The sequence below is a fragment of the Pteronotus mesoamericanus genome, unplaced genomic scaffold (genome assembly GCF_021234165.1).
Source record: "Pteronotus mesoamericanus isolate MK-2021 breed Mesoamerican mustached bat unplaced genomic scaffold, CSHL_Meso_final contig_65, whole genome shotgun sequence".
In the NCBI taxonomy this organism is placed as follows: domain Eukaryota; kingdom Metazoa; phylum Chordata; class Mammalia; order Chiroptera; family Mormoopidae; genus Pteronotus; species Pteronotus mesoamericanus.
In genome coordinates this window covers 8,928,588-8,955,651 of record NW_026555228.1, presented here as the reverse complement: position 1 = coordinate 8,955,651, position 27,064 = coordinate 8,928,588, and the positions used below count along the sequence as shown (strand labels likewise).

The 27,064-nt window shown below is 40.2% G+C and overlaps 2 protein-coding genes and 1 pseudogene across 11 annotated transcripts in view; 2 read left to right on the top strand and 1 right to left on the bottom strand.

Moving 5' to 3' along the window:
• The window catches only part of ADGRG2 (adhesion G protein-coupled receptor G2), a 68,130-nt gene extending 56,233 nt beyond the window's left edge, over positions 1-11,897 (top strand). For 6 of the 7 annotated variants that reach the window (XM_054581117.1, XM_054581121.1, XM_054581122.1 and 3 more), the window contains 5 exons: positions 3,905-4,004; positions 4,575-4,858; positions 7,622-7,723; positions 8,685-8,837; positions 11,713-11,897. In XM_054581117.1, the coding sequence (XP_054437092.1) occupies positions 3,905-4,004; positions 4,575-4,858; positions 7,622-7,723; positions 8,685-8,837; positions 11,713-11,897 (824 nt within the window). The remainder of the gene's footprint in view (positions 1-3,904; positions 4,005-4,574; positions 4,859-7,621; positions 7,724-8,684; positions 8,838-11,712) is intronic. The other variant, XM_054581123.1, reaches the window with a different exon arrangement.
• LOC129076930 (scavenger receptor class B member 1-like) overlaps positions 1-17,225 on the bottom strand; it is a 36,515-nt pseudogene extending 19,290 nt beyond the window's left edge.
• Positions 17,196-27,064, top strand: part of PHKA2 (phosphorylase kinase regulatory subunit alpha 2) — a 57,050-nt gene continuing 47,181 nt past the window's right edge. For 3 of the 4 annotated variants that reach the window (XM_054581115.1, XM_054581114.1, XM_054581112.1), the window contains exons 1-2: positions 17,196-17,345; positions 17,739-17,961. In XM_054581115.1, the coding sequence (XP_054437090.1) occupies positions 17,884-17,961 (78 nt within the window). In that variant the 5' untranslated portion in view covers positions 17,196-17,345; positions 17,739-17,883. Of the gene's footprint in view, positions 17,346-17,495; positions 17,962-27,064 lie in introns of those variants that run through there. The other variant, XM_054581113.1, reaches the window with a different exon arrangement.

Sequence of the window (27,064 nt, the reverse complement as noted above, 5' to 3'; positions counted from 1 at the left end):
CAGAAACTTCGCAGGCCAGAAATGGTTGACATGAATTATTCAAAGTGACAAAAAGCAAGAATCTACAACCAAGATTACTCTACCCAGCAAGGCTAACATTTAGAATTAAAGGACAAATAAAGAGCTTCCCAGATAAGAAAAAGCTAAAGGAGTTCATCATCACCACCAGTATTAAAAGAAATGCTAAAAGGTCTTTTTTAAGGAGAAGAAAAAAAAAGATGAAACTATGAATAAAATTGCAATAAATACATATCTATCAACAATTACTTTAAATGTAAATGAATTAAGTGTTCTAATCAAAAGAAACAGCATGGCTAAATGGATAAGAAAACAAGACCCATTCATATGCTGACTACAAGAGACTCACTTCAGATTGAAACATACACACACAGACTGAAAGTAAAGAAACGGAAAAAGGTATCTCATGAAAATGGAAGTGAAAAAAAAGCTGGGGTAGCAATATTTATACCAGACAAAATAGACTTTAAAAAAGAGGCTATAATAAGAGACAAAGAAGGACCCAGCAATTCCACTTCTGGGTATTTATCCAAAGAAACTCAAAACACTAAATCAAAAAGATATATGCATCCATATTTTCACTGCAGCATTATTTACAATAGCCAAGATACGGAAACAAGCTAGGTGCCCATCTATAGACAAATGGATAAAGAAGATGTGGCATATATACACAATAGAATATTACTCAGCCATAAAAAAGAATGAAATCTTGTCATTTACAACTATATGGATGGGCCTAGCAGGGATGTCCAACATGCAGCCCAGGATGGCTGTGAATGCGGCCCAACATAAAACTGTGAATTTACTTAAAACATTATGAGATTTTTTTGTGATTACGTGTCACAATGTATTTAATGTGCGGCCCAAGACAACTCTTGTTCTTCCAGTGTGGCCCAGAGACACTAAAAGGTTGGACACCCCTGGTAACTAGATGGTATTGTGCTGAGTGAAATAAGTCAGACAAGGAAAGATAAATGCCATATGATTTCACTTAAATGTAAAGTCTAAAGAACAAAATAAAACAGAAATAGACTCACAGAGGACATTTTGATGGTTGCCAGAGGGGAGGGGGTTAGAGGACTGGGTGAAAAAGGTAAAGGGATTAAGAAGCACAAATTGGTAGTTACAAAATAGTCATGGGGATATAAAGTACAGCACAGGGAATATAGTCAATACTATTGTAATAACTATCTATGGTACCAGATGGGTACTTCATTTATTGAGGTGATCACTTCAAAAATAATATAAATGTCTAATCACTGGGTTATAAATCTTAAATTAACATCATATTGTACATCAAATGTAATTGATAAATAAAAATATATTTTACAAAAAACTCTGAAGTTTAAAAAAGCTGAGGTTTGGAGCTATGAATTTGTATCTTCAGCAAATAGAATTGGGGCTGGCACACAGAAGGTGCTCAATAAATTGAAAAAGTTAGCTTGGTAACAATGAAGCCAGACTCTCAGCCCCTAAGCTCCCAGCTAGCCTCACTCTGTTCTGTACCTCCCAGATATCACATACATGCATGATGGTATGCTCAGAAGGGCAGAGTGAGCGAATGTACAGATAAAACCTAATGTAGCCTCATTGCCACACTGGCATAATATTTCAGACCATGCTACCTATTGGTGGTGGGTCACAAAGTCTTAGAACCCCAAAGATCTTGAAGGTTTCTTTATTCACTTACTTACCAAATGTAGGAACCTCCTCAACTTGACTTACCACTGATAAAAGATAACCTGACCTCTGGTTGAACACCTCTATTTGGGGGAGGGAGAGCTCATAACCTTTGTTACAAAACACAATTCAACTAATAAGGAAATTTTAAAGATCTAATTGGCTTTTTTCAATGATTTCATGAATTAAGCAGCATCCAATCTAGCAGACTGACTGGAGCTCCAATGATCTGTCCAAAATGAAAGGTTTTTATAGGCAGAAGGAAGCAGGCACAAAGATGTTATACTAGACAAAAAAACAGGTTGGTTTCCGCAAGGTTACTTTCCTTTAGGGGATGACAGGGGTCTATCAGGTAGATGACCTAACTAGTGCTGACTAGCTGATTCATGATTGACTGATTGATGTAAGATTCCACTTCTGGGAGAGCTGAAGCTGTAATTAAGTCTTGGTTTGGTGACATGGGGCTTAGCATAATCCCCATAGCATAAGCAACTCCATTTGGGACGTGTTGCCTTATTTTTAATACTTTACAAGGCAGTCAGTAACAATTTTTTAAAGCTCTACAGTTCTGTTTTTCCATTAAGTTAATTTGGCTCTTTGTTGGCACTTACCTCGGGTCTGCATTTTACTCTCTCAGGCAAAATCATCATTATCATCATCATCATCTGACATCTCTTCTGCCAGAGTCCTTTAGGTAATCTGTAACATTGTGCATAGTGTCCATTTTTTCAATGTATTTTCACACAAGTAACCCCATGAAAGACAAGTCAGTGAGGTTAACAAGGTAGTTATTGCTAACTTCAGGTGAAGAAACCAGCTCAAAGTGATGACATGATTTACCCCAATTCACACAAGCTCAAGACCAGCCAAGCCTCGCTTTCTGACTTCTTATGCATATCCCTTCTGCTGTATTATAGATGCAATCCCTCCCAAACTCCCTTCTCTTCCTCAGGCTAAATATTCATTCAAATATTCCCCACACAACAGGGTTGCAGAACTTTTACCACCTTTGTCACCCTGCCTGTCATTATAGATTTGTGAAGAATAACAGAACATCTTTCCAGAGAGATAAGTCACTTCTTTCCAGGAAAAATAAGTCACTGCTCTGACACTGGCACAAATTCCATAGAATCCTGAAAGGTCAAATTTCCTTGTCAAGGGCTAACTCCACACTCCCAATATTTTATTTTTAGGAAAGTGTCTCACTTTGGAAGTCGTATGTCAGTGTATCCAGAAGGCACAAATATAAAAGAGATAAATGAAATATTATGTTAGGTTGTACCAGGAAATCCAACCTGTCTGTGAGAATGAGTTGTTTTTATAGATCTCAGAGCCTTGAGATTTGGTATCAGGTGGGTCTGTGTGAGGTGTCTGCATGGGATTAGGGGGAGGGTGATGAGGGGTGGGTGAGAAGGACTCCTTCCTAGCCAAAAGCCATTTTAAACTGGAAGGAGCCTTCTCATTGGCCTCCTCTTAGTGGAAGGACCTGTGAGCCCTGGAGAAAGCCAGCATAATGGCAGTTACCTCCCCAAATCAACCAGGTCAGGCTCCTCAATCCATCAATGGGTTCCAGATAATCAGTCATTTTGAGTTCACAATAAAATATTTGCCAGGAGTTGCTGGTAATTCCAATAAGTCGACTATGACTCATATTTTGTTTACATTTTGGAGCCTTTCACTTTGCTTCCGATGTGACACTTAAAATTATATTCCAGGCATGCATAAAATAAGGGTAACACCAGCTGCTATAGTGGACAAACCGTGAGACCTCAGGAGAAGATAATTTCTTACTCATGCACAGTCCAGTTAGCAGGAACAAAGGAGTCTCTGGGATTGCAGTTATTGAGGATCTAAGCCTCAGGAGACTCTGCTCTGTCTCAAGACAGGGCTTCCAAGGTTGCCCTAAATTTGGGAGAAAGAGAGTGGAGGATCTCATAGGAGGTTTTTATGGGACAGGCCTAGAGGTAGAGCACATTACTTTTGTCCATATTCCATTGGCCAAGACCTAGTCATGTTGCCATATCTCCCTAGCTGCAAGGGAGGCTGGGAGATATTCAGCCATATACCAAGGAGGAAGAGAAACTGGGTTTGGTGAACAATTCACCAGGCCCTTCTGCCAGAATAAAATAGACCATGATCTCTATCCTTTCTTCTTACCACCTTTGATTATTACAACTACATGTGACTGGTGTTTCCCATCTTGCAGGAGTACCAGCTGTGATTGTATCCATTGTCCTGACTATATCCCCAGATAACTATGGGCTTGGATCATATGGGAAATTCCCTAATGGCTCGCCTGATGACTTGTGAGTATTAAGTCCCTGAGGGAATGTTAAGTGAACTGGAAAACAAGAAAGTGGGGGATCTAATCAGCATATTAATTCTGGCTCTCATCCTAATAAAATCCAGTAACATTTACAGCAATCTGTACACACACACATACACACACAGAGCGAGAGGGAGAGGGAAAAGGAGAGAGAGAGATGGATAAACTCATTGGAAATGCTATACTACTACTCAAGTATTAAAAAAAAGAAGGAGGTATTTTAAAAATACTTTTCTAAATCTCTGATAAAAAGAAAATACAAGTAACCAGTTACATTATGTTAGTAAAGATTCATGGAACAAAGTTACTAGGATTTAAATGGAGTAAAACCCTAAATGTTTTTAAAGAATAATTTTTAAATATTTACAGCAACCAAGTATCCTAAAATAAATGGTCTTAGGTTTTTTTCCCTACAAGTATAAATGGTTGTGGAGAGCAGTGGTTTTATCATTTTTTTCCTTTTTTTATTTGTAGGATATGTTTCATTGCATCATTTTAAACCATATTTCATAATTGTAATACATTTTCCCATTTTTCTCCCAAATTACAGTTGCTGGATCAATAGCAATGCTGTGTTCTACATTACAGTTGTGGGATATTTCTGTGTGATATTTTTGCTGAATGTCAGCATGTTCATTGTGGTCCTGGTCCAGCTCTGTCGAATTAAAAAGAAGAAGCAACTAGGAGCCCAGCGAAAAACCAGTATTCAAGACCTCAGGAGCGTTGCTGGCCTTACATTTTTACTGGGAATCACTTGGGGCTTTGCCTTCTTTGCCTGGGGACCAGTTAATGTCACCTTCATGTATCTCTTTGCCATCTTTAACACCTTACAAGGTAATCTCTACAGCAGTAAATCTGCACTGAATGATCCCAGTTGAACTTAAAAATATTACTACTAAACGAGTATCTTCAAAGTGGTTTATTTAGCTTCAAATACATTCATTGAAAAACAGATTTATTTTTGAGAAAGTGTGCTTTGAGATCCTGGGAAGAAAGACATTCATTAAATTCAAGAAGTGGTACTTTGCCCTGGCCATTGTGGCTCAGTTAGTTGGAGTGTCATCCTGTAACCAAACAGTTGCAGGTCTGATTCCCAGTAGGGGTATGTGCCTGGGTTGCGGGTTCAGCTCCCAGTCTGGGCACATATGATTCCTGGTCTGGTCACGTATGATTGTTGGTCCAGGTGTGAGGGGGGCAACCGATTGATGCTTCTCTCTCACATTGATGTTTCTCTCTCTCCTTTCCTCTCTCTAAAAACCAATGGGAAAAAAAATGTCCTTGGGTGAGGATTAAAAAAAAGAAGTGGTAGTTTTTTTCTTCCTTTCCCATCATCTCCTCAAAGAACATACTGAGGGGAACCTGCCAGGAACTCATTCCAGAAGTCAATTACTCTTCCTTCGCTTGGTTCCTTACTTTTAAAAAAAATTATTGAAATAGAACATCCATACAGAAAAGTACACATGCCATACATGCTTCTGTGAGGTCTCACCACTTCGGTCTCCTTGGTCTGTGTTTGGCTGGGAGACAATGATAAAAATGGAGTCAATTGACAGACCCAAGTGGCAGCAGCCTAACCCAGTGGCCTGTCCTGAGAAGTTGCTCTGCTGGGACATGCAGCAGGAAAGGGTCAGGCTCTGTGTATCACCCTTACTTCAGAGCTTCCTATTTGGTAATGAAGCCCAGCTGTAGTTGTTTCAAAACCTCTTAGCTGTATTCTTTGGGAAAGCAAATTACTAATTCTTTTAGACCAGTGTTATAGAAGACTTGTAAGCTCTGATTAATTTTTTAAAGATTTTATTTATTTACTTTTAGAGAGAGGGGAAAGGAGGGAGAAAGAGAGGGAGAGAAACACCAATATGTGGTTGCCTCTCACGTGCCCCCTACTGGGGACCTGGCCTGCAATCCAGGCATGTGCCCTGACTGGGAATCGAACCGGCGACCCTTTGGTTTGCAGGCCAGCGCTCAATCCACTGAGCCACACCTGCCAGGGCTGATTAATTTTTAATGGAAGTGTAGTACTTTGGTATTAAAAGCCGAGCAGCCTAATAGATTTACATTACAGTAACAATAATTCCTGTCCCTTGGTTTCCTTTTATTCCAAATCCTCTGTTGAGATGCTTTTTAACTGCATTCTCACTGCTTGTTTTAATCTTTTCCTGTTGCCTTTAGCTCCCATAGCATCCTCCTGTAGTCCTATCAGGCAGTAGATCATTTTGTTTGTTTTCAAAGAAATCCCAACCTGAGACTGAATTCAAATGCCTGATTTAGCCGTTGGTTCTTATTTTATTTGGAGGAAGCCAGTTAATATGCTTGTTGGTTACATACAATTGTTCATTTTAACCTACAATGTACCAGTTCCTGGATTGGTATATCTAGGTGTTGCACTACATAGTATTAAATAGAAAAGTTTTATTTACCAACAATGGCATACTTTAAGAGTCACTTTAAGAGAAAATAAATATGCTCAGATCACACTAATCATAAAAACAAAAGCAAGGTATCTACCCTCCCGTATTTAATGTGGAAACTAAATCTGCCTCTTTCTCTTCATGTCCCCAGAATGTCTGTGTATTAGAATATGAATGGACAGAAGATATGTAGAGTTTCATTTATAAAAGGGATCTAATTTGCAGGGCTTTGGTGTTGATTAAAGGAGAGATATGTTTAGGCTCTGATTTGGGACTTGGGTACCCCCTTTTTGATCTCTCTCATACATGCTGTTTCTCCCCTAATACAACCAAGGGTAACTGCCCAGGGTTGCAAATGAACAAAGGTGTGCATGCAGTAGTCAAGATAACAGTCTTTAGGATGAACACCTGAAAAGACATACCTGATGTTTTAAAATGAAGATTTTCAAGTAGATAGATTGGGGGTTGGGGAGAGGGAGAACTCCAAATTTGTCCCTTCATTCAGCAAGTATCTATTGGTGAAAGCATTGAGGAGTCACAGTAATGGGGCTGTGTGGTAAGCTCTGTGACTGCAAGACTAGGACAGAGGTGGATAGGGGGTGGAGCCTGAGGGCTGATTTAAGTCTGGAGTGTTCATTTCTTCTGAACCGGGATGCCAGTGGAGAATTTCCTTGAGCAGGTTAGAGGGAGGCTGGAAGGCAGGAGGATAATACTGCAGTGCCCCAGGCTTGTGAGGAAGAGGGGAAGGACCAGGCGAGGGCTGAAAGGAGGAGCAAGGGATGTGAGACCAATGGAGGAGATGGCATTCGACAGACTTAGAAGTCAGTCAGTTATAAATATGGAAGGGTGGGAGGTAGGAGCCTAGGTCCGAGCTGGCATCCTGGCGGGATAGCTTGTACTTCCAAAGCTAGGGAAGGCCGAGGACAGAGAAGAGACAGTGAGCTTAATTTTAGAAATACAGAATTATCATTCCTTTTATAGGTTTTTTTTTAATCTTACAAAGAGAGTCTCCCAGGGTGCCTTTCAATAGCAAACTAACCCAGGACTTTGGGTTTGTTTTTTTTCAAGTTTGCAAAATTTCATTTTGCCTATAGCTGCCAAAGATTTTATCTTTTGTGCAAAGGAAGCTCATAACATTCAGGTCTTAGTTTGGAATTCATTGTGTTATGGGTCTTTTTTTCCCCCATAGGATTTTTCATATTCATCTTTTACTGTGTAGCAAAAGAGAATGTCAGAAAGCAATGGAGGCGGTATCTTTGTTGTGGAAAGTTACGGCTGGCTGAAAATTCTGGTAAAGATTTACTTTACATTTTATCCTTCTAAATCTTGAGGAAAAGATTGTATAAGTTAAGATTCAAAGCAATCAATACCAAAGGGCTTTCGGATCTGGAAATTAATGAATGGAACCTGCTCAACAGAAAATATTATGAATATTAGGGACAAAAAACCCTAATGAATTAAAAAATAATTACTCATATCTAGGAACTTAATGAGCAATAGAATTAATGTTTGGCTTTTTTTGTTTAATGAAGCAACAGTGAAAATTTTAGAATATATTTCCTTTTGAACTAATGTTTCCCATTCACTCAAAGTAATTTTTAATATTTACTTTCATAATTTTTTAAGTCTTGACTCAACCCTGTATATAAACTTCAGCATACATTTATTTGGTGGTTTGGTTATAGCATACGCTTGGTTATTTTGAAGTTATAACATTTTCACGTTCTGTTGGATTGTAGAATAGCTCATTTTTAAGAGAATAAGAAAATGTAAGTACTGTCTGAAAACTAAACTCCTTTTGTGTGAATACCACCCATGAATATAACCTTTGTAGTATTGCAAAGTTCTGGTTGCACAAGATATATATTCAGAAAATGGCAGTACATGTAGTTTAGTCATTTGCATGGATTGAAGAACCATGAGTCATCACAACAAGGTCAGTATGTGTTGTTAAGAACTTACACAACTTGGCTATTACATAATTCAGTGGCTATTTATAGAGATAATCAAATTAGCTTGGCCTTTGTTTCTAAGAGAATATATGCTACTTTTAGCCAAGTAGTCATTTAAAGAACAAACGTATATAGTCTTAAATGAGCAGACATTTCATCATACCAACTTGTGAAATGTGTGACTTCTCTGTAAGATCTCGAAGTGGGAGATCAGTTACTACAAGTTACATTGTGATCTGTCTCTTGCCTTTGAGCTTCAACATTCCTCCCTGTTTTTCTGTAATGCTTATTCTGCTATAGACTGGAGCAAAACTGCTACTAATGGTTTAAAGAAGCAGACTGTAAACCAAGGAGTGTCCAGCTCTTCAAATTCCCTACAGTCAAACAGTAACTCCACCCATTCCACCACACTGCTAGTGAATAATGATTGCTCAGGACTCATGAGCGGGAATGGTATGTATCTCTCAATATAGTATTTCTTAAGCTAGTGTTCATATTATTAAAGTATTATTATCCTTTGACAGCCTTTTTGCTCTGGAAAATGAACAATTACACATATGGCTAGTGGGTCAAAGTGTGGTTCCCTTATAAAAGAGGAAGTTTATTAATCCAAATGGATTCACTTTAGAGCAAATACCAGAACTGGGTTGGTGGTTGTTTTTTTTTTAAGATTCAGTTTTTGTGATGGGAATTGATGATGACCTAAAAGTTTTAACATTGCAAATCCTGATTTAAGTATTACCCAAAATTTCTGTTATTTCTAGGACCAGGACCTAAAATAGTTGATAAAATTATGTCAATTTTTACCTCACCTATAGTCATACACATCTTCAATGTGACTAAACCTTCCTCTTTTTCACTTACCATGTTTGTTCATTATTTTCCACAGTGTGGCTCCTTGTGACAGTGCCCGAATCCCCATAAATATATCAAATACCCTAACCAGTATTGATGACAATATATGTCACCAATATATGAACAGATTATTGCTGCTGCACCAGCCTTACTCATTAATTCTGACATTTCTAGCTAAAACTTCCATTACATTTCCTTTCTTTCATAAGACTGGGCTGTTCATTACTCATAAAAGCTTATCTATTTCTTTCTCCTTTGGCTTCTTAATACATCTTTTGCATTTTTATAAAAAAACTTAAATTTGCTGGTATACTTTCTCCTTTCCTGGATAATTTGCCCTTTATTCATTGTTTCAGGATATTAGTTATTTTCATGATGAATTCAAATAAATTTATGAGAAGGTTCATACATACACCTACCAAATAATTTTCCAACCTCTCAAAGGTGCCTCTAAATTGAGGTTTCTCTACCTCAGTACAATTGACATTTGGGGCTATATAAAACCTTGTTGCAGGGCACTGTCTTGTGCATTTTGGGACATTTGGCAACATTCCTAGTTTCCACCCACCAGATACCAGTAGCACCCACATACTCACTCCCCAGTTGTGACAACAAAAAATGTCTTTAGACATTGGGAAATGTCCTCTGGGGAGTAAAAATCTCCTGCACCATCACTGAGAACCATTGCTGTATAAGGTGAGAAAAGGCTGCCACATGGCCTTAGCTCTTTACTGTAGGTACTAGGGAAGAGCTCTGGCTTCTGTGCCAAATAACTCTATCAGGAATGACTCATATGTAGGTAAACAGATTAGAGACAGTGGTAATCAAGGTTGATTCACTGTTAGCATGAGAAAGCAAGTTCAAAGTAGAGAAATTAAAGGTGTGAGGTGAACCACCAAGAATCACAACATGTCAGGAAGACCTACTGGCTTGCAAAGAAGTGTTTGAGTATCTTAAAAGCCAGATGTATGCATATTCTAGAAAGAGCTGAGATGAAGCCTCATTTGCCTACCCTAGGAATATGTTGCCATCCTTCAGGGAGTCAGATTTGATGGAAGCAGCACAGTTTGCACAGCTGTCTGACATGACTAATTTGACACAGCTATTTTTGCTGCCCGATGGTGAGGGTGGGGTTGCATTTTAGGCCACCAAAATAGCCAAGTGTTTAATACCATATAAAATGCATGTCAGACAGACATCCCTGACTCCTCAGTCCATACAACAGTATCTAGAATGGACAAGGGATGGGATAGGTACTTTCAAAAAAGCTGGAAATTTAATGCTTTACTATACTAGGTAAAATTGTTCCTGCACCAAAATGTCCTCGAAGCAAAATGTCTAAATCGGGACAGCTACCTCAGACAGTCACATGCTTTATTTGAGCTGTGTCAGAGATGGTGCTGTGTTAACAATATCTATCATGTAGTTCACGTGAATGGTACATATTTCAATTATGGGCTGCCTTAGAGGCTTGTGTACCAACAGCTATCTCACTTGGTACATAGGCCACAAGCTCACAGTTTGGAAGAAACAGCACATGTTGACTCCATCACTACTGAGCCATTTAACCTTAAGCAAAACACTTAATTTCTGAAACCTTAGTTTCATCATCTGTGAGATGGGGATAATAACTGCACCCATCCCGTAGGGTAATAGATGATGTAGTACTTTTAAAGTTCTTAGCACTGTTGTCATTATTATACCTATGGTATAAACTAACAAATGGGCTTATTATTCAGCTTTCTAAGTTGTCTTCTAATGGTATAACGGTCAGAAGGATGATGTCAAGTAGCTAGAGGGCATCAGCTGTTGTACGTGCTCCCGCTCCCCACACACACAATTCAAGGTCTGCTTGGGGTAGAGTCCAAATTACAGTTTCTCGAGAATGCCCAGCTGCCCCGTGGCCTGGACTCTAAGGTTGGAATTAAAGGTTTCCTCTTGGGAATCACTCCTATCCTGGTCCAGTAAGAGGGGCAGGTTCAGTGTACAAGAGACCGTTTTTTTTCCTTGCCATGACTGTTGTCACTCTAGGTTTCTCTGGTACAAAGTTTTATTTAATAGGAAGCTTAGGGGACCAAGAACCTTGTAAGAGGTCATATGGTGATCTCTGTTAACCATAACTTTTGGGGGTAGATCAGAATATTACATCAGGTTATATTACACACATGCTACTACTTGAAGTCAATATATGTTCAAGCAGAGTTAGGAAATGGGCCTTTTAAAATAAAATATATTGTTTTGCTTCGTATTTTGACCATTTCATTTTTAAAAACTGCCATAGAGGAAATATCCTCCAACATGTTTTGCTTCCCTTGTGTGGCTTTAGGGAAGGAATGAAAGTAAATATGACAATATATCATAAACATTTTTTAAAATATGTGTGTATACTTAAAAATAAAGTAATACTGAAGTTTATTTTTAAAATACTTTTTGTGGATACTTCATGACACCAATTTTATTTTTCTTTATATAGGGAATGCTTCTACAGAGAAGAATGGTGTTTCTTTCAGTGTTCAGAACGGAGATGTGTGCCTTCATGATTTCACTGGAAAACAGCACATGTTTAATGAGAAAGAAGATTCCTATAATGGTAAAAGTCGTATCGCTCTCAGAAGGACTTCAAAGCGGGGAAGCTTACACTTTATTGAGCAAATGTGATTCCTTTTTCTGAAATCAAAGCATGATGCTTGACAGTGAAAACGTCCATTTTTACCTTTTCCGCAATGTGAGATGTATGGAAATCAACTAATTTTATACTCAGCAACCCCTGGAGGACCATAAGCTAATTGAGGGCAGTGGTTACTACTGGAAGAGGAAACCAAGATATTTTGAGACATTTGCAACTTGGTTTCTTATCCTTCATTTTAAAAGAAGATTGGTTTTAAACAACATACTAAATAAGATTCATTTAAAGAAAATAAAAGTAGTTCATTTCCAGCCACATTTTAAAGAGGTTATGTTATCTTTGATAACATTATACTAAGCAACTGTTGACTTCAGCCTGTTGGTGAGTTTAGTTGTGCATGTCTTTGTTGTAAATAAGCTCAATTCTAGTGACTCATATGTCAAAAATCTTAGTTCTACATTTTTTGTATTTATTTTCTACTGTGTAAATTTATTTCTTTGTAGAATCATGCTTGTGTTGTTGTGTCTAATGTTATAACTCAAAAAAACCTTGCTGGTTCAGTGAGTTCTAAAACCCTTTTTGGAGATTATATGGGATGTGAAATACAGAAACTTCATTCAAATCAAGAAATAATGATGCCAGCCAGACTGGAAAAATGTAAGCAGACAGTTCCACAATTAGCTCATACAGTGCCTTTGAGCAAAATAGTAAAAGGTGCTGCCACTAGACAGACACAGCCCCATGGGCTCATGGTTTGGCAAACAGAGTGGGGGCCATATTTTCGCCCCACTCACCCTCTAGGGTGTACCCTTGTACAGGGTGTGAATTGTATACACCTGTAGACATGGTATTCGATATCCATCTCCTGACCTTATCCCTAATCATTAACTTATGGAATCTGCACCAAGATGTTTGGCTTAATACCATGCCTCAGAGAGGGATGGGAGTGCAATCTAGACCATGTCAGGTAAATTGTGAATGTGGAGGAGATACATACACTGCCACTTCTCAGATCCCCAGGGCCTTTCATAAAAGGGGAGTAGCATAGGGATTACTTTTTAAAAGTGATGTATATAAAGAAAAAATCATATCGCTGTTCTTTAAAAGGCATTCGATGGTACTTTGTTGGTGGTTATGACTGGTACACTCTGGCCTAGCCAGAGCTATAATTATTTTTTAAAAGAGCTCTAGTCTTGAAGAGTGTGTAGTGACAAGGGGAACAGCTATTGGGAATGGTGAACTGCCCTGCAATGCTATTATTTCCATATGTATCAATTCCTGATTGCTCCTAGTTATAGAGGGTCTGTCTTGCTTCCCACCTACAGCTGCTTGAGCAGTGCCTCAAGTGTGTCCTTATTAGGAACATTTCCAAACCTTTTAGTTAGGCCTTTCACTAAGGTTCCCTTGCATATATTTCAAGTGAATGTTGTATCCCAGGCTAACCATAATAATAATGTAATACACTTCTATGTGTGCTGATTTGCCTTTGCAATATTTCTTCTCTATTTAATTGTCTTGTATTTATATGTTAAAATCGACAAAAATATTAAAATCAACACAATAAATTTGCAGTTAACTCCTTTAAGTTTGAGAACTTTCACAAAGAGAAAACATTTGCGATCCTTTCTCTGGAGGTGTGGTATTGAGGTGGTAGGACAGCCCTGATTATGATGATGACCAAAATAGTAACATCCTTTGGCAAATAGCAGGCACACTGTGACTGCAAGATGAGAGCAAGGCTTGTTCTTCCTCATGAGATCAGTTTCTGATTTTTCTTTCTAATCTAATCCCCCTTATTCTTTCAAGATTATCTCCTTAACAGATGTTGCCATTGGCCCCACGTGAGCCCCAGATTTGGATCTCCTTCAAGTGTCTGCTTCCTCAGCATCAAACAGTAGTACTCCAAGAAGGACAGGATGTGGGGTTTCTGGGGAGTTTATTAGCATATGGGAACCACAAAAGGGAAAGTTGGCCTCAACTCCCAACAGGTCTCCAGGCAATATCTCCTTCAACAATGCTCAGGTACTTCAAAGATGTTGAGTACTGAGGACGGTGGTAAAGGCACTCTAGATTTGGGGGATAAGATCTCCAAAACAAAGTCTCCTGAAGCGGATTATGTAACCTAAATGCATGCAACAAGGCGCATAATATCTGGTGTCCTTTAAACCTCCTCCCCCTTATTTTCCCTGCAGTGTTTATTGTCTGGACTGTGGTCCTTAAGCCAAATTCTCTTGTCTTTTTTTTTTTTAACTTCAGACAGCTAAGGGGCAGGACAGAGATAATTATTCTGAGAAGCATCCTCCTTTGGGTTTAAGATTGGCCCCCAAATCTGAGACTCTATTGAAGGAGATAGAGGTGGTGCCAATACGAGGCAAGGAGTGTTACAGGAATGACCAGTATTTGAACTATTTCCTCAGAACGTTTGAGAAGTTTTTTTTCCCCAAAACACGCTGCAGTCGTTAATCCACAAAGTAACTAATGAGCAGCATGATGATTGCTCTCAGCAAAAATGGTGAAATTGCTTCGTTTGTGATACTTGGTTGTGTCTAATAAACCCACCTAGGAGGCAGGTTACTTTGTTGAGGGCCATTTTGAAAAAGAGCTAATTTACTAAATGAGCAATTTACCAAATTGATTTGTGTGTTGTCATTTTGTCTTCATAACAGCATTTTAATGACTATTCAATTTATCTCTGCCTCAGCTCCTTGCTGCTATCGTTGGAGTCTGAAGCAGCATCAAAAAGTTAGGGCAGACAAAAACTGAATACATTCCTTGGGAATGTGTTCTTTTAAATATATTTATAAACAGTATTCACTGTGAAGAAATCTTATGTTCCCTGTTTTTTCCTCTTTACTTCCCAGTTTCAAACTATCTATAGGAAGCTGGAGCAGAGACAAATTCAAGATTTTTTAATATATTGTGATGAAAAACAAAATGATTTCCAGTTAACTAAACTTAAAATGTCATAAATTAACTAAATTGGCTAATTGGCTATTTTCAGCAAATTGTTTCAGAATGGTCCTTCTCTTCTGTGTCAAAGATGGAATGCCTTTCTTTAAAGTCAAAGACTTGAACATGCTAAAAGAAACATTTGTTGGTTTTTCTGCCTTGGATGCTGACATATGGCTCTCTGGGAGCTTCCTTGGCTGCAGTCCCTGTGGCAGGACAATGGGTGGACACTCTGGCTGGGGTCAGATATGGTGCCACCCCAGGATTCAGTTCTGGGTTTTCACCTTTATGAAGATTGTGAACCAGCTTCAGAAACAATAACAGACCCCATCACATTCCATACCTCATTCTTGACAAAAATTTAAGAAATGATCTAGAGACAGATTACTATTGGGTCCCAACCACAGAAAGCCTTCCTGGATCTGGGGACCAAGATATAGAGGTTTTGTATCTCAGGGGCTTGAGGATACTAAGACAGTGTATTTTTATATAGCACAGCTTCTAGTCCAAAATGAATCTAGTCACTAAAAGTCACTTGAAAATTTAAAACTTAGGAAGTTGTAGCCTTCCTTCTTGGTTTTATCTCTGAATTTCAAGCTAATTGAAAAATACAGATCATATGATAATATGCATTGACGCATAGATCAAACCCTAAGAATGCAGGCTGGCTATGTGCCAAAAAGTGTGTGTGTGTGCGTGTGTGTGTGTGTGTGTGTAGCAGAATTTACAAAGAATGAGATAAGGAAACTGAAAATGTTTCCATACTGGATGGAAATGTCAGATAATGAGCAAAGCTCATTAGCCATTTCCCCCCATGGCTGCAAAATGGATTCCTGAAGAAGCACTCAATGTGAACAAAAGCAAGAATGAAAAGAAGCAATGATCCCAGCTTTTAGATGCAGAAGAACACATGAGAGTTATAGTAAGAGTACATATTCAGATTCCAAAAGGGATTTAATGGTGATAACTTAATGTCTAGTTTTTTTTACCACTGTGCCATAACAAATTCTGCATGGAGGCACATCACATGAATCACTGCATAATTTAAGAAAGTTACCCAGATTGTTAAGAAAACAAAAAGTATGTAAAATGATTAGGGAGTTGGTTCTTTAGTTGAGAGGCAAAGATTTATGTTATTGAACTTTTTAATGACATTGATTAGGGACCATACATAGGGGTACCTGGCTGAGCAGGACTGACTTTCATTCATTCATTCATTCATTTAACATTAATTGAGGTACAACTACCTGCTCAATGCCATACCAGACATGGTGGGAAATACCAAAGACAGTTTCCATACGTAACTTACAACCCAGTTATAAAAACACACCATATATGAAAAAAATTACAATTACATTACTGTCAAATGATGATGAAAACACCTATGATTTATGAAGTACTTTTCTAAGCCAGGCATGGCGCTAAGTGCTTTATATTCATCCTCTCAATCTTCATAGCCACCCTAGGAGGTAGGTGCTATTATTATCCCCATTTTACAGATGAGAATAGTGAATCTGCAACAGCTAAAATTGCATGCCTAAGCTCACATCACTTGTAAGTAGAAGATCTGGAATATAAACTCGATTTAAAGTCACTCCAAGATCTAAACTCTTAGTGAAGAAATTGGTAAGGGAATTAAGAGAATGGGGAGGGCTAACAGGAGGGAGGAGCTGTGAGGACACTTAAAGGAAACAAGCTTCAGATAAGCAAGGAGGAGGAAGGGCCTTGTGTCAAGAAGCACACCGTAAAGGTATGGAGGCTAACAATGGGCATGTGGAAATAACGATTACATTAGCGGAGGTGTCCAACGGAATTCACATGGGGCCAGATTTTGGTGGAAAAATGAATACTGGGCAGAAGACTGATGTGTAGGTAACTATGGGCCACAAGAAACTAGTAAGTTTCAAGATGTAGACCTATTGGAGATGAACTGCAGGCCTGGCCAGGTGAGCGGCATCCAAGTGACTACCCGTTGGACTGGGAGCGCTGGGGACCCTGTCCCGGCGGCCCCCTTTTCTCCCCACTACTCGACTTTCGCTCAGCTGCGGATACTCAGCCATGGGCAGGGCTACATTCCAGCCCGCGGAGGGGTGCCCGGGAGGCTGCAATGGGCGGGTCTATTTCTCCCGCCTCCGGTGCGTTTGGTGGCTCTACCCGGGAGCCTCCTCCAACCTGCCTCGGGCCCCGCCGGAAACCCGTCTTTACCCCTACCCTGTAGGAGGGTTCCGCTCCGCCGGGGGACGGAGGGGACAGACCTGGGAGCAGGACTGGAGGGCGGGACCACGGGCTAGACTGTGAGCTCACCTCGGAGAGGCGGGGCCGCTAGTGACGGGAGGAGTTTGGAGAGTTCTGGGGCCCTAGCGGAGAATTCGCCTACCTTGCTCCGGAGGCCAGGCTCAGCGGGTTCCGCTCCGCTCCGCGCCAGGGGCGGAGCCGGAGGCGGGTCCACGGGCGGGGCCGGGGCGTCGAGGTGGCTGTAGCGGAAAGGTCTGTTTCTACAGCCTCGGCTGGAGTCGGCGGCCGGTGGGGAGGTAAGGGGCTCAGGGAGACAAACTGGTTCCGGCCCGGAGCCGGGTTCTCCGCTGCGCCAGCGGACCACCCCTTTTTCCTTCCCCCTTAGGCCGCGGCTCGGAGGGTTCCGTTCCGAGGCGGGGGCGGGACCGGGGCGGAGCTGCAAGTGGGCCGCGGCTGTCGGGTAGGATAGGGTTGGGGGTCCTCTCCGGGGCCTCCTCACGGTCGCTGGAAGACAAAAAAGGCTCCGCGCGGGTACCGTCGCCCCACGCCTGGAACCCAGTTCGCCGCTTCTGCCGCGGGGCCGCGAGGCCGCGAGAGCCAGCCCCGTCCCCGCCCCCGCGCTTTCCAGTTGTACGAAACTCTAGTTGGCTTGTTTTCCAATCCTACTTTGATGCTATCATTTTTGTAAGCCCTGACCTACGACCGCCGGGCTCCATCCCGAGAACTGACCGAGATTGTGAGTGTCTGGGAACCAGGAACGCTTGGCAGCCGTAGCCCGCGCGTCCCACCTCCACGCACCAAATTGGGCACCGCGGCCCCGAGTGCATCGCGGAGATGAGGAGCAGAAGCAATTCCGGGGTCCGCTTGGACGGTTACGCGCGGCTGGTTCAGCAAACCATCCTGTGTTACCAGGTAAGGAGGGACCGTCCCGAGCTGCCCTCTCTTGATACTCATTCACTCGTTCTTCTATCCAGTCCCGTCTCGTTTCCTGAGACTTTGCAGTTAAGAGGTTTCCTGTTTAAATTCAGTCCTGCTGGCCTGTGATTACGCCATCCCCCCATCCCACCCCATCCTCCACGAGTTAGTGGACCAAAGGGCTATGGGGCTACTCTTCACAGAATTTTTTGTCCACTGTTTGGGATAAAAAACAGAAAGAGCCCCCTGGGTGCCCTGGGTACAAAATGCGTCTTTTTGTATTGACTCTGCTTCTTTTGGATGGGAAAGGAGGTGTGTGTAGGTTGAACAGAGCACACTGAATGAGGACGATGAACTCGGGACTGCAAGGACAGTACACAGGAGTGAAGAAGCTCCTGAGGTTTTCATCTCACCCTGGAATGTGGGGAGACTGCTGCTGTCCCTCCCATGGATCATCTTGTTAGAGACCCACCTGAGAGGAGGGCTTTAGGGCTTACTCTGGTTGCTATTTTACAGACAAGAAAACTGCAGGCCAAAAGTTTACTGCATGTACTAGGGTCAGACCTAAATGCAGGTCTTCTGCTCCCAAGTTCCAGGGGACCTATAAAGCTGCCCATGTAGTCTGAAGTATGAGTATGCCTGCTGTTTTGTATTACTGGGCTAAAGCTATTCGTGGGTCCATCATATAAGACAACTGGACTATTTTTGTTCCTAGTGAAGACAGCAGCTATGTTGCTTGCCCTCAATCAACAGCAACTATTTATAGGGCCTCCTATCAGAGAAGGCAGTGGCATTCCATGGTTAGATACCTGGCCTGCATGTTGGGAACCGTGGTCACTCCCAAGCCACTAACCATTTTCCCTTCTTAGCCAATTTCTTAGTCTTGTTTCCTCATTCTGGAAACATTTATTGTGTACCTAGTATATGCAAGGCACTCTGTCAGGTGCTGGGCTCACACAGAAGAATAAATGATTGTAGTGCAGTGAGATTTATGCATAAGGTGTAGGTCCAAAATCCATTGTCTGAAACCCCTGGGGCCAGATGTGGTTTGCAAGTCAGAAATATTGGGATTTTTAGAAAGATAATATACTTATATATGCTACAATAACTGCAGTGGAGTCTGGGCAGCACCCCTTAATCAAGTACATTATTATTTCCACATCAGAATATGAATATTCATATTGAGTAGGAAAATAAGGACTGAAAATAGCTTCACATCCCGTTCAGGCCATCTTTTGTCACCAGATGAGCTTGCTGCAAACTTATGAAAACACTTGAAATTTTCAGAGCTTATTGGCTTTTGAAATTGCACATTAAGGATTATGGCTCTTATTTTGGGAGGTTAGCCCAGTTTGGGGAGCAGGGGAGAAGTCCTAGAAGAGATGATGTTCAAGTTGGGAACTAAAGAAGGAGTAAGCAGGAGAATGGAGGTTGTCCTTTTGCCTTCCTCTTTGGACTATATTATCATTACATTTACAAAGTGTTTTAAAATCCACATTGAAAGGCTGTTCCCTTCATTACTGTGATGGAAGGGGCTATAAGGCAAACTGATGAAGCTTGGTTCTTGTGTCACACCCGGTTTTAAATCACGAGCTCTGCTTTGAACGAATGACATGTAACCAGCCCCTCTGAGTCCATGTCCTCATCCTTAAAATGGGAATAATAACACCTGCCTCCACCAAAGTATTATGCAGGAAAAAATAGCGCCCAGTATGTTGCCTGGCACCATAGTAGGCAATCGGTAAATTGTGGGTGCTGTTGGTGGTTTTATGACTTTGACATAAGCCACACGTACCCAGGCCACATGTCCTTGCCTCACCACCCTGCCCCAAAAGCCCTGATCCAGTTACTAATTGCTTTCTGGTCTTTGAGCATAATTATGTCTTCCATTGATGTGATGAGATCCTTAAGCATAGAGACCTCATTAGTTTTGTTCCTTTTGCATCAAGCAGTGCTCCAGGCAAATGAAAGTTACCCTTAAGTCCTTGTTGATAACATACTTCCTGCAGGCTCTGAGCTATCCTAATGACCCAGCTATTGATCCATGCTTGCAGTCCATCAGGAGCGAAAGAACTGTCTTCTCATGAAAGCAAATCTGCAGCGTTGGACTTTCCTCTCTAACATTTTAATCATTAAATAGTTGTCTGAGCCTTTAGTTGTATTTATTTTGGGGGTAGCTGGTGAGAAGCCTTCATGTGCGCCCTCTTTTCCCCTTCCTGGCTGCACTGTCAGGCTCTGCTGGCTAACCAGAATATTCCATGAATGGTTCTGCTGGGAGATCCCATGCGCCTGCGCATGGAGAACCGTACTCCTTCCCACCTATCCCCACCCCACACCCATCCTGTCCCAACAACTAGTCTTCACAGTTGTAGAACCCTAATCCATGTAAGGCTTCATCATCTTTTCTGAGTGATCTTAGGCATGTCACTTAACCACTCTGTAAAAATGAATGAGTAATTTTATGTTATCTATATTTTTACCACAATAAAAAAATGAACAAAAATGGTTTCTAAAGTTTATGCTGTATCTCCCCACCTACAGTAGATATGTGCAGATGTTTATGAGGCATTTTTCAGTATCAGTTGGTACAAGCTCTGAACTCTGTTTCTGATTTGCTTTGTAAATCAAGATTGACTTATATTGATTTCACTTGTTAGAAATCATTCAGTGTTAATATGTCAAACTCATAAATGTTCTTCTGTTAGATGCAATAGTTTGTTCATATCAGCTGGCATGTCAATAAGTTCATTTTCCTGTATCTGTGAAAAGAGAATTTTTCCCATTAGTCACTTGCCAAATATACTTGCTGCTAAATATTATTTGAATTTACAAGCCAAGAAGGAAAGAGCTATGTTTATAAAAGGTCTTTTTGCAGGTTTGATTTTATATAGTGAGAGAGTACAAATATGTACTCTAGAAGGTATCTTAAAAAAATAAATTCCTAGATTGTGTTCGGCCCAGATTAGAAAATGTTAACTTTGTACATTTCTTCAATATCAACTCTGTTTGAAGCCTTATTCATAAAAGTGTTAAGTACAAAGTGGTGATAAGAGAATATGGATCAGAAAGAAAAATAATGATCAAGACAGCGTTCACTGTGACTACAGATTATTTGGTATAAAAAGCAGATAATTCAGAGACCAGGGCAGTAACTGAATAATGCTATTTAGCAGCAATGGAATTTAAAAGGAGAAGAATGGGATAGTGGAAAAAATAGTAATAATAAAAAATATAATTAAATACTGAAAAGTAATAACATGGCAGAACAATAGGAGGAGACTGGAGTTAAAGCATTCTAAGGCCCTAATCACATTAAGGAGGATAGAAGTATTATATATTTTAAGTCAGGAGTTCATGTTTAAGCATTAACATTAAAGCAATATGAGTGGAATATATAACTTAAAACAATGGAGGAACAGAGAAGATTTGATAACACCAAGGGAAGGAAGGAAGAGAGAGCTTGGGGAGAAGACAAGTAAAAAAAAAAGTAAATAAAAAAGACAAAATAAGATGCAAATAAGTCCAGCTATCTTAGTAGTCACAATAAATGCAAATTCTTAAATTAGCCAGATAATAGAAATTATTTTAAAAGTTTAAAAGATACATGTGATTTATAAGAGACAGAACCTTAAATAGAAGATACTGGAAGGTTGAAAATTTAGTGGAACAAGCTATACCAGGCAAATGCTAACCAAAAAGAAATTGTAATTATACTAATATCAAACAGATTTTAAAGTTTAAAATATATATTATTAGGAATAAAAATACTATTACTAAATGATAAGAGGATAATTCACCAAGAAAATAATAAAGCAATTTTAAACCCACAGAATACTAACAACATAGCTTCAAAATGTGTAAAGAAAAACTTGACCTAATTGTAAAGTTAAATCCATAATTACAGTAGGAGTTTTTAAACTACCCTCACTCAGATACTAATAGATCAAGCAGAGAAATAATTAGGACATTGAAAGTTTGAACACCATAAAAAACAAACTTGATCAAGTACGCATACAAAGAACTCTGTGCTCCACCAATGGGAAATTTTTCAATCTTGCAAAGTACATTTTTAAAAAATTGATGATAAATTAGTGTATAAAGAAAGTATAAAAATACTGAAAAATAAACTTTATGCACATCACATTTTTTTGCCAAAATGCAAGAAAACTAGCAATAACAAACACAATTTCTAAAGTCCCCCCCCCCAATATGTATGGAATCTAACTTAAATCCACTTCCAAATATATCTAAATAGATCATGGATATACATGTCATGGATATATACATGTGTCATGGATACAAGAAGAAATTATAATGGAAATTATCAAATATCTAAAACTGAATAACAACAAAAGCATTCCAAACACAAATTTATGGAATATAGCTAGAGTGGGATTTGAGGAGAAATGTATATCCTGAAATGTATATATTAGAAAGAAGATTTAAAAATTAATGAACTTAACATTGAGAAAAGGACAACAGAGTGCACCCAAAAAACAGAAGAAAAGAATAAGATAGGAGTAATGATTAATGTAATATAAATATTGACAAAACCAAAAGCTGTTTTTTAGAAAGGACTAATAAATAGGTAAACTGGCCAGACAATGGGAGAGGAGGTACAAATAAACAGTATAGGAGTAAATGGAAAAATACTATGCGCAATTTTTGGCAGTCAGTTTGAAAATGTAGAAGGACAGATTTCTGGATAGATGTTACCAACATTAACTCAAGAAAAAATGAAATCCTAATTACACCTACCTATAACTATTAAAGAAATTGAGTGAGTAAACAAAAAAGTCCTAGTCCAAAATGTGTTTACAGACTAGAACCACAGAACATTTAGAGGTTTATTCACTTATCTTTGAGGGTAAAGGAATTTGGCTTTTATTCTGAGTGGGAAGGGAAGCGATGAGAATTTTGAGCAGACAAGTGACATCTGAATAACGCTTGAAGAGAATCATTTGTGAGGAAGGGGAAAAATACCCCTTTCCCTGTTCTGGTTTTTGTTGTTGTTGTTTGGTTGTGTGTGTGTGTGTGTGTTGGCTGACCAAATACTCAAATCAACAGGAGGTGGATTGACAAGAGAAAACCAAATTTAAGCTCTTGCTTGTGGGAACCCTACATACATGAGCAAGTCAGAGATCCCACATGCAAGAAAAATTCAGAGACAGAAAGGGAGATTGAGGTCTGTGAAACATCCTGAGCTAAGGATTAGCTGAGCCCAGGATGATAAGAAGAGCAGTAAATAGTAAATTAGTAAATTGCCCTGTAGGTTGGTCAAAAGATGTTATCTCTGATAATCTCTATGGGCAAAACCTTTAATTCAAAGTCTTCTGAGGGATGGGCAGAAGTTCCTCTTTTGCTCAAGCTAAAATTGCCTTTGGCTCAAGGTAATCTGCGTAACCCTGAAGCACTTTTTGGGATGGCTCATTCTGAACCTTCACATGCTCCACCAGCTGCATGGAACATTGACCGTCAGGGGCCAAGGAGCAAAACAGGTGACCCATTTAACAGACATGAAAAAGAAATGAGAGGCATAGAGGTGTCTTTTCCTAAATTGCTGCTTATTAGATTTTCCCCCTCCAGGTTTACAGATAATGCACAAGCTACAAGCCGTCCTGGGCCTAAACATTTGCACCATCTCTGAATGATGCAAATTCATCATCTATGACTGAATGATGATTTATAGGAAAATAAACTGGGTAGGTAGCAAAGCATTGCAGGCAATCTCTTTATTCCAGCTTTGTTTCAGATTCCAGTGCCTCAACTTAAAATTTTCAAAACTCAGCAACCATTCTGGGCCATAATGTGCAAATGATTTTACCACTCTCTAAGAGATTTTCATTCTTTGCCTCTCGTTAATTCCTGTAGTAAGGTGAGATAGTACTGAGATGTCAGTCCTCGGCCTGGTGTTGTGGAAACTAACAGAACACATTCAAATGCGGTGGGATCTTCTCTAAACAACCATCTTCTTCCCCTGTTCCCATGAGACTTGGCTTTTTGCCTCTTCGTAGTCTTGATCACCCTCTGGGTACCTTGCAGTTAGTGAATGTCCCTTTAAAAACATGGTGCTTGTCAGTGACAAAGCATGTCAGATGCACTCTGCCAGACTGGCAGTTCAGTGAAACTCTTATTTCCCTTGTTCTGAGAACTACTTCCATTAACACAGCATTCGCTTTTGGCACCCACTCACGTGCTGTTGGGAGGTTGCTGTTCAAACTTGCAGTCAGTGTTATACAGTTGAAATTTCTTGTACCTAAGTATTGGGGTAAGATGTGGCTGGGTCACGGGGTAGCCGCTGGGATGGGAGAGGGGGGCTGATTTGGAAAAAAGAGAAGAGGTTCTGTTTGAACGTTTGTTAGAGCCCTGGGGGCGGGAGTATATGTGTGTAGCGAGCTGAGTCAACTTAAAAGTGTGGGAGCAGTGACTAATAAAGTTAGTCCAGCAGACATTTATGAAACAGGTGAGCCCAATAAATAAATTCTTGCTGAATTCTGTCTAGTTCGTTTTGACCTACTGTTCAAGTCCAAAAGCACCCTACTGTTTTCATATTGGCTCAGCATCCATTTCGCAGCCCAGATCTGCACCTTTATATGCACACACCCTCTAAGGAGTAGTAAATGTCAGCATTTCAGCATCTTTGCCTTCTTCTGTTGTTAAACTCTGCCCCATCCCTTGCTTGCTCTGAGAATCATCTTTATATTGCCACCAGCCAAGAAGATTGTGTACGTGCCATTTCTTGAGCTTGCGTGATGAAGACTTTAGCTTTTTAAAACTTTTTCAAGGAGGTAATACTAATGTTGAATATTTGCTTATAAACTACACACACACCACCACCACCCTAGGGAGTCATGAATTCCCCAGTCTAGGGAGTCTTCTCTGGTCACCCTCTATCACTGAACCCCTACCCCAAATGAAGTCCACCGCCCTACCACCTGCCTTCTCGAACCCCAGCTCTGTTCTGTGAGGTGACTGTTCTCTATTTCACACATCTCTTAGTCTAGCAATAAGTCAGTTCCTGTGTTTGAAGCAGTTCCCTGTTTTATTCACTTTTCTACGTTTAGAGCAAAAAAGAGGCTCTACCTCCTATTTGAACCATGCCCAAGATTCATGCTGTGCATGCCTGATTTGCCTCTTCAGGATTTCCTGAAGAAAGTTTGAACAGAAGAATGTTCAGAATAATAAAGCAAGCATTCTTAAAGGGAAAATTACTTGCAGTAGCTATGCATAATACAAATATAGATAGGTAGTATGTACAAATATAGATATTTCAGGCTATATATCAGTAAAACTATAACCTTTATTATAGATTTATTCAGTTATTTATTTAGCACCTAACTAGGCCAGGACCTTGAGTTAGAGTGGTAAACCAAAAACGCAGGCTTTGCCCTTAGGAAGCTTAAGGCATGGAAACAATACTTAACATTGTGCCAGGGCGGGGATTGCAAAGTATGTCCCAGTCTATGATCATTTCAATTTTTATGAGTCACATAAAAATGGAACTTGCCACATCTTCCAACACAGTACATTTTTTTTTCTATAGACTTAAAGAGAGAAGCATGTCCTAATCAGCTTGGGCTGCTCTAACAAAATCCCACAGACTGGGTGGTAACCAGCAGAAAAAAATTTATTTTTCATAGTTCTAGAGGCTGGGAAGTCTTGAGATCAGGGTGCCAGCACAGTCGGTTTTGGGTGAGAGCCCTCCTCTGGGTTGCAGGCAGCTGACTTCTTGTTGCATTCTCACAAGGCAGAAGGCGAGCAAGCTGGCCCTCTGGCCTTTTCTTGTAAGGGCACCAATCCCGTTCATGAGTGCTCTGCCTCCATGACCTAATCACCTCCCAAAGGCATCACCTCCTAATACCAGCACAATAGGAATTAGATTTCAACATACGATTTCCGGGAGACAAACACATTCACTTTATGACAATAAATATTCCTTATGCTGAGTGCAGTAGCGCCCCAATTTAAAATGGCTTGTGGCCCTGGCCAGTGTGACTCAGTTGGTTGGGTGTTGTCCCACAAAGTGGAAGTTCACCAGTTCAATTCCCGGTCAGGGCACCTGCCTGGGTTGCAGGTTTAGTCCCAGGTCAGGGCACGTGCGAGAGGGCACGTGCGAGAGTCAACCAATCGATGTTTCTCACAAAGATGTTTCTCTTCCTCTCTCTCCCCCCTCCCTTTCCCTCTCTCTAAAAATAAATAAAATTAAAAAAAATAAAATGGTTTGCATATGCAGTTTTGAATGTGGGGACTGCCAAAACACCAGACTGCTGCTTTGGAGTAGAGCAGAGGGTTCAGACAGTCTAGCTCTGGGTGGGGATGAAATAATCCACTTCAACAATTTAGGCCAAACTTAAAGAATAAAAGAAGTAACTTTCCGTTAACAGGGCAGTGACATTTCATAATCCAAACCACACTTGGCGCTATGTGCAAGCGGTCACTGCTGTGTCATCGGAAGGCTGTTTGTCTCACTCAACTCACAGTCGATGGGGACACCGGGAAACGGCTGAGTCCTTTCCCTGGATGTCCCAGGTTTCCTGTCCTGGAGTTAGTCAACTGACATCAGAACAGATAAAGATGCCTGTGTTATACATTGTTGGTGCATAGTGATTTTTTTAAAAAAGAACTCCGTAAGTCCACCGTTGGTATGAGACTCATACCTCACTCAGCCATCCCTAGACTTCAGTTCTGGTTGACTTTCAAATCATTGATTTGTAGTTGTTGGCTGTAGAACTATGTCGATACACTGAATGCCGTTGCCCCCTGATGGCAGTTATCCGTTGAGTTTTAGATGTTTTTGAAGAGGGCATAGATTAAAGGAAAGAATTGAATATTTAATTCTTTAGCTGGGACCATTTGAAACTCTGCCAATGTTTCTTTACCTAATAACTTTGGCAGTATCACTTTGAATGTACCCAGCAGAGTTTTTTTCATGAGCCCTCTTGTAAATAATTTGGTGCCCTTATTTTAAGCTGGCAAGGCTGATTGTTACAATGTATTTTATCAGATACATACTCTTTGCATATTTTCAGGAAAAGTCAACAGAGGCTTTATTACTCTTATCTATTTTATTTCTAGGTACAGAGTTTATTAGGATTGACTT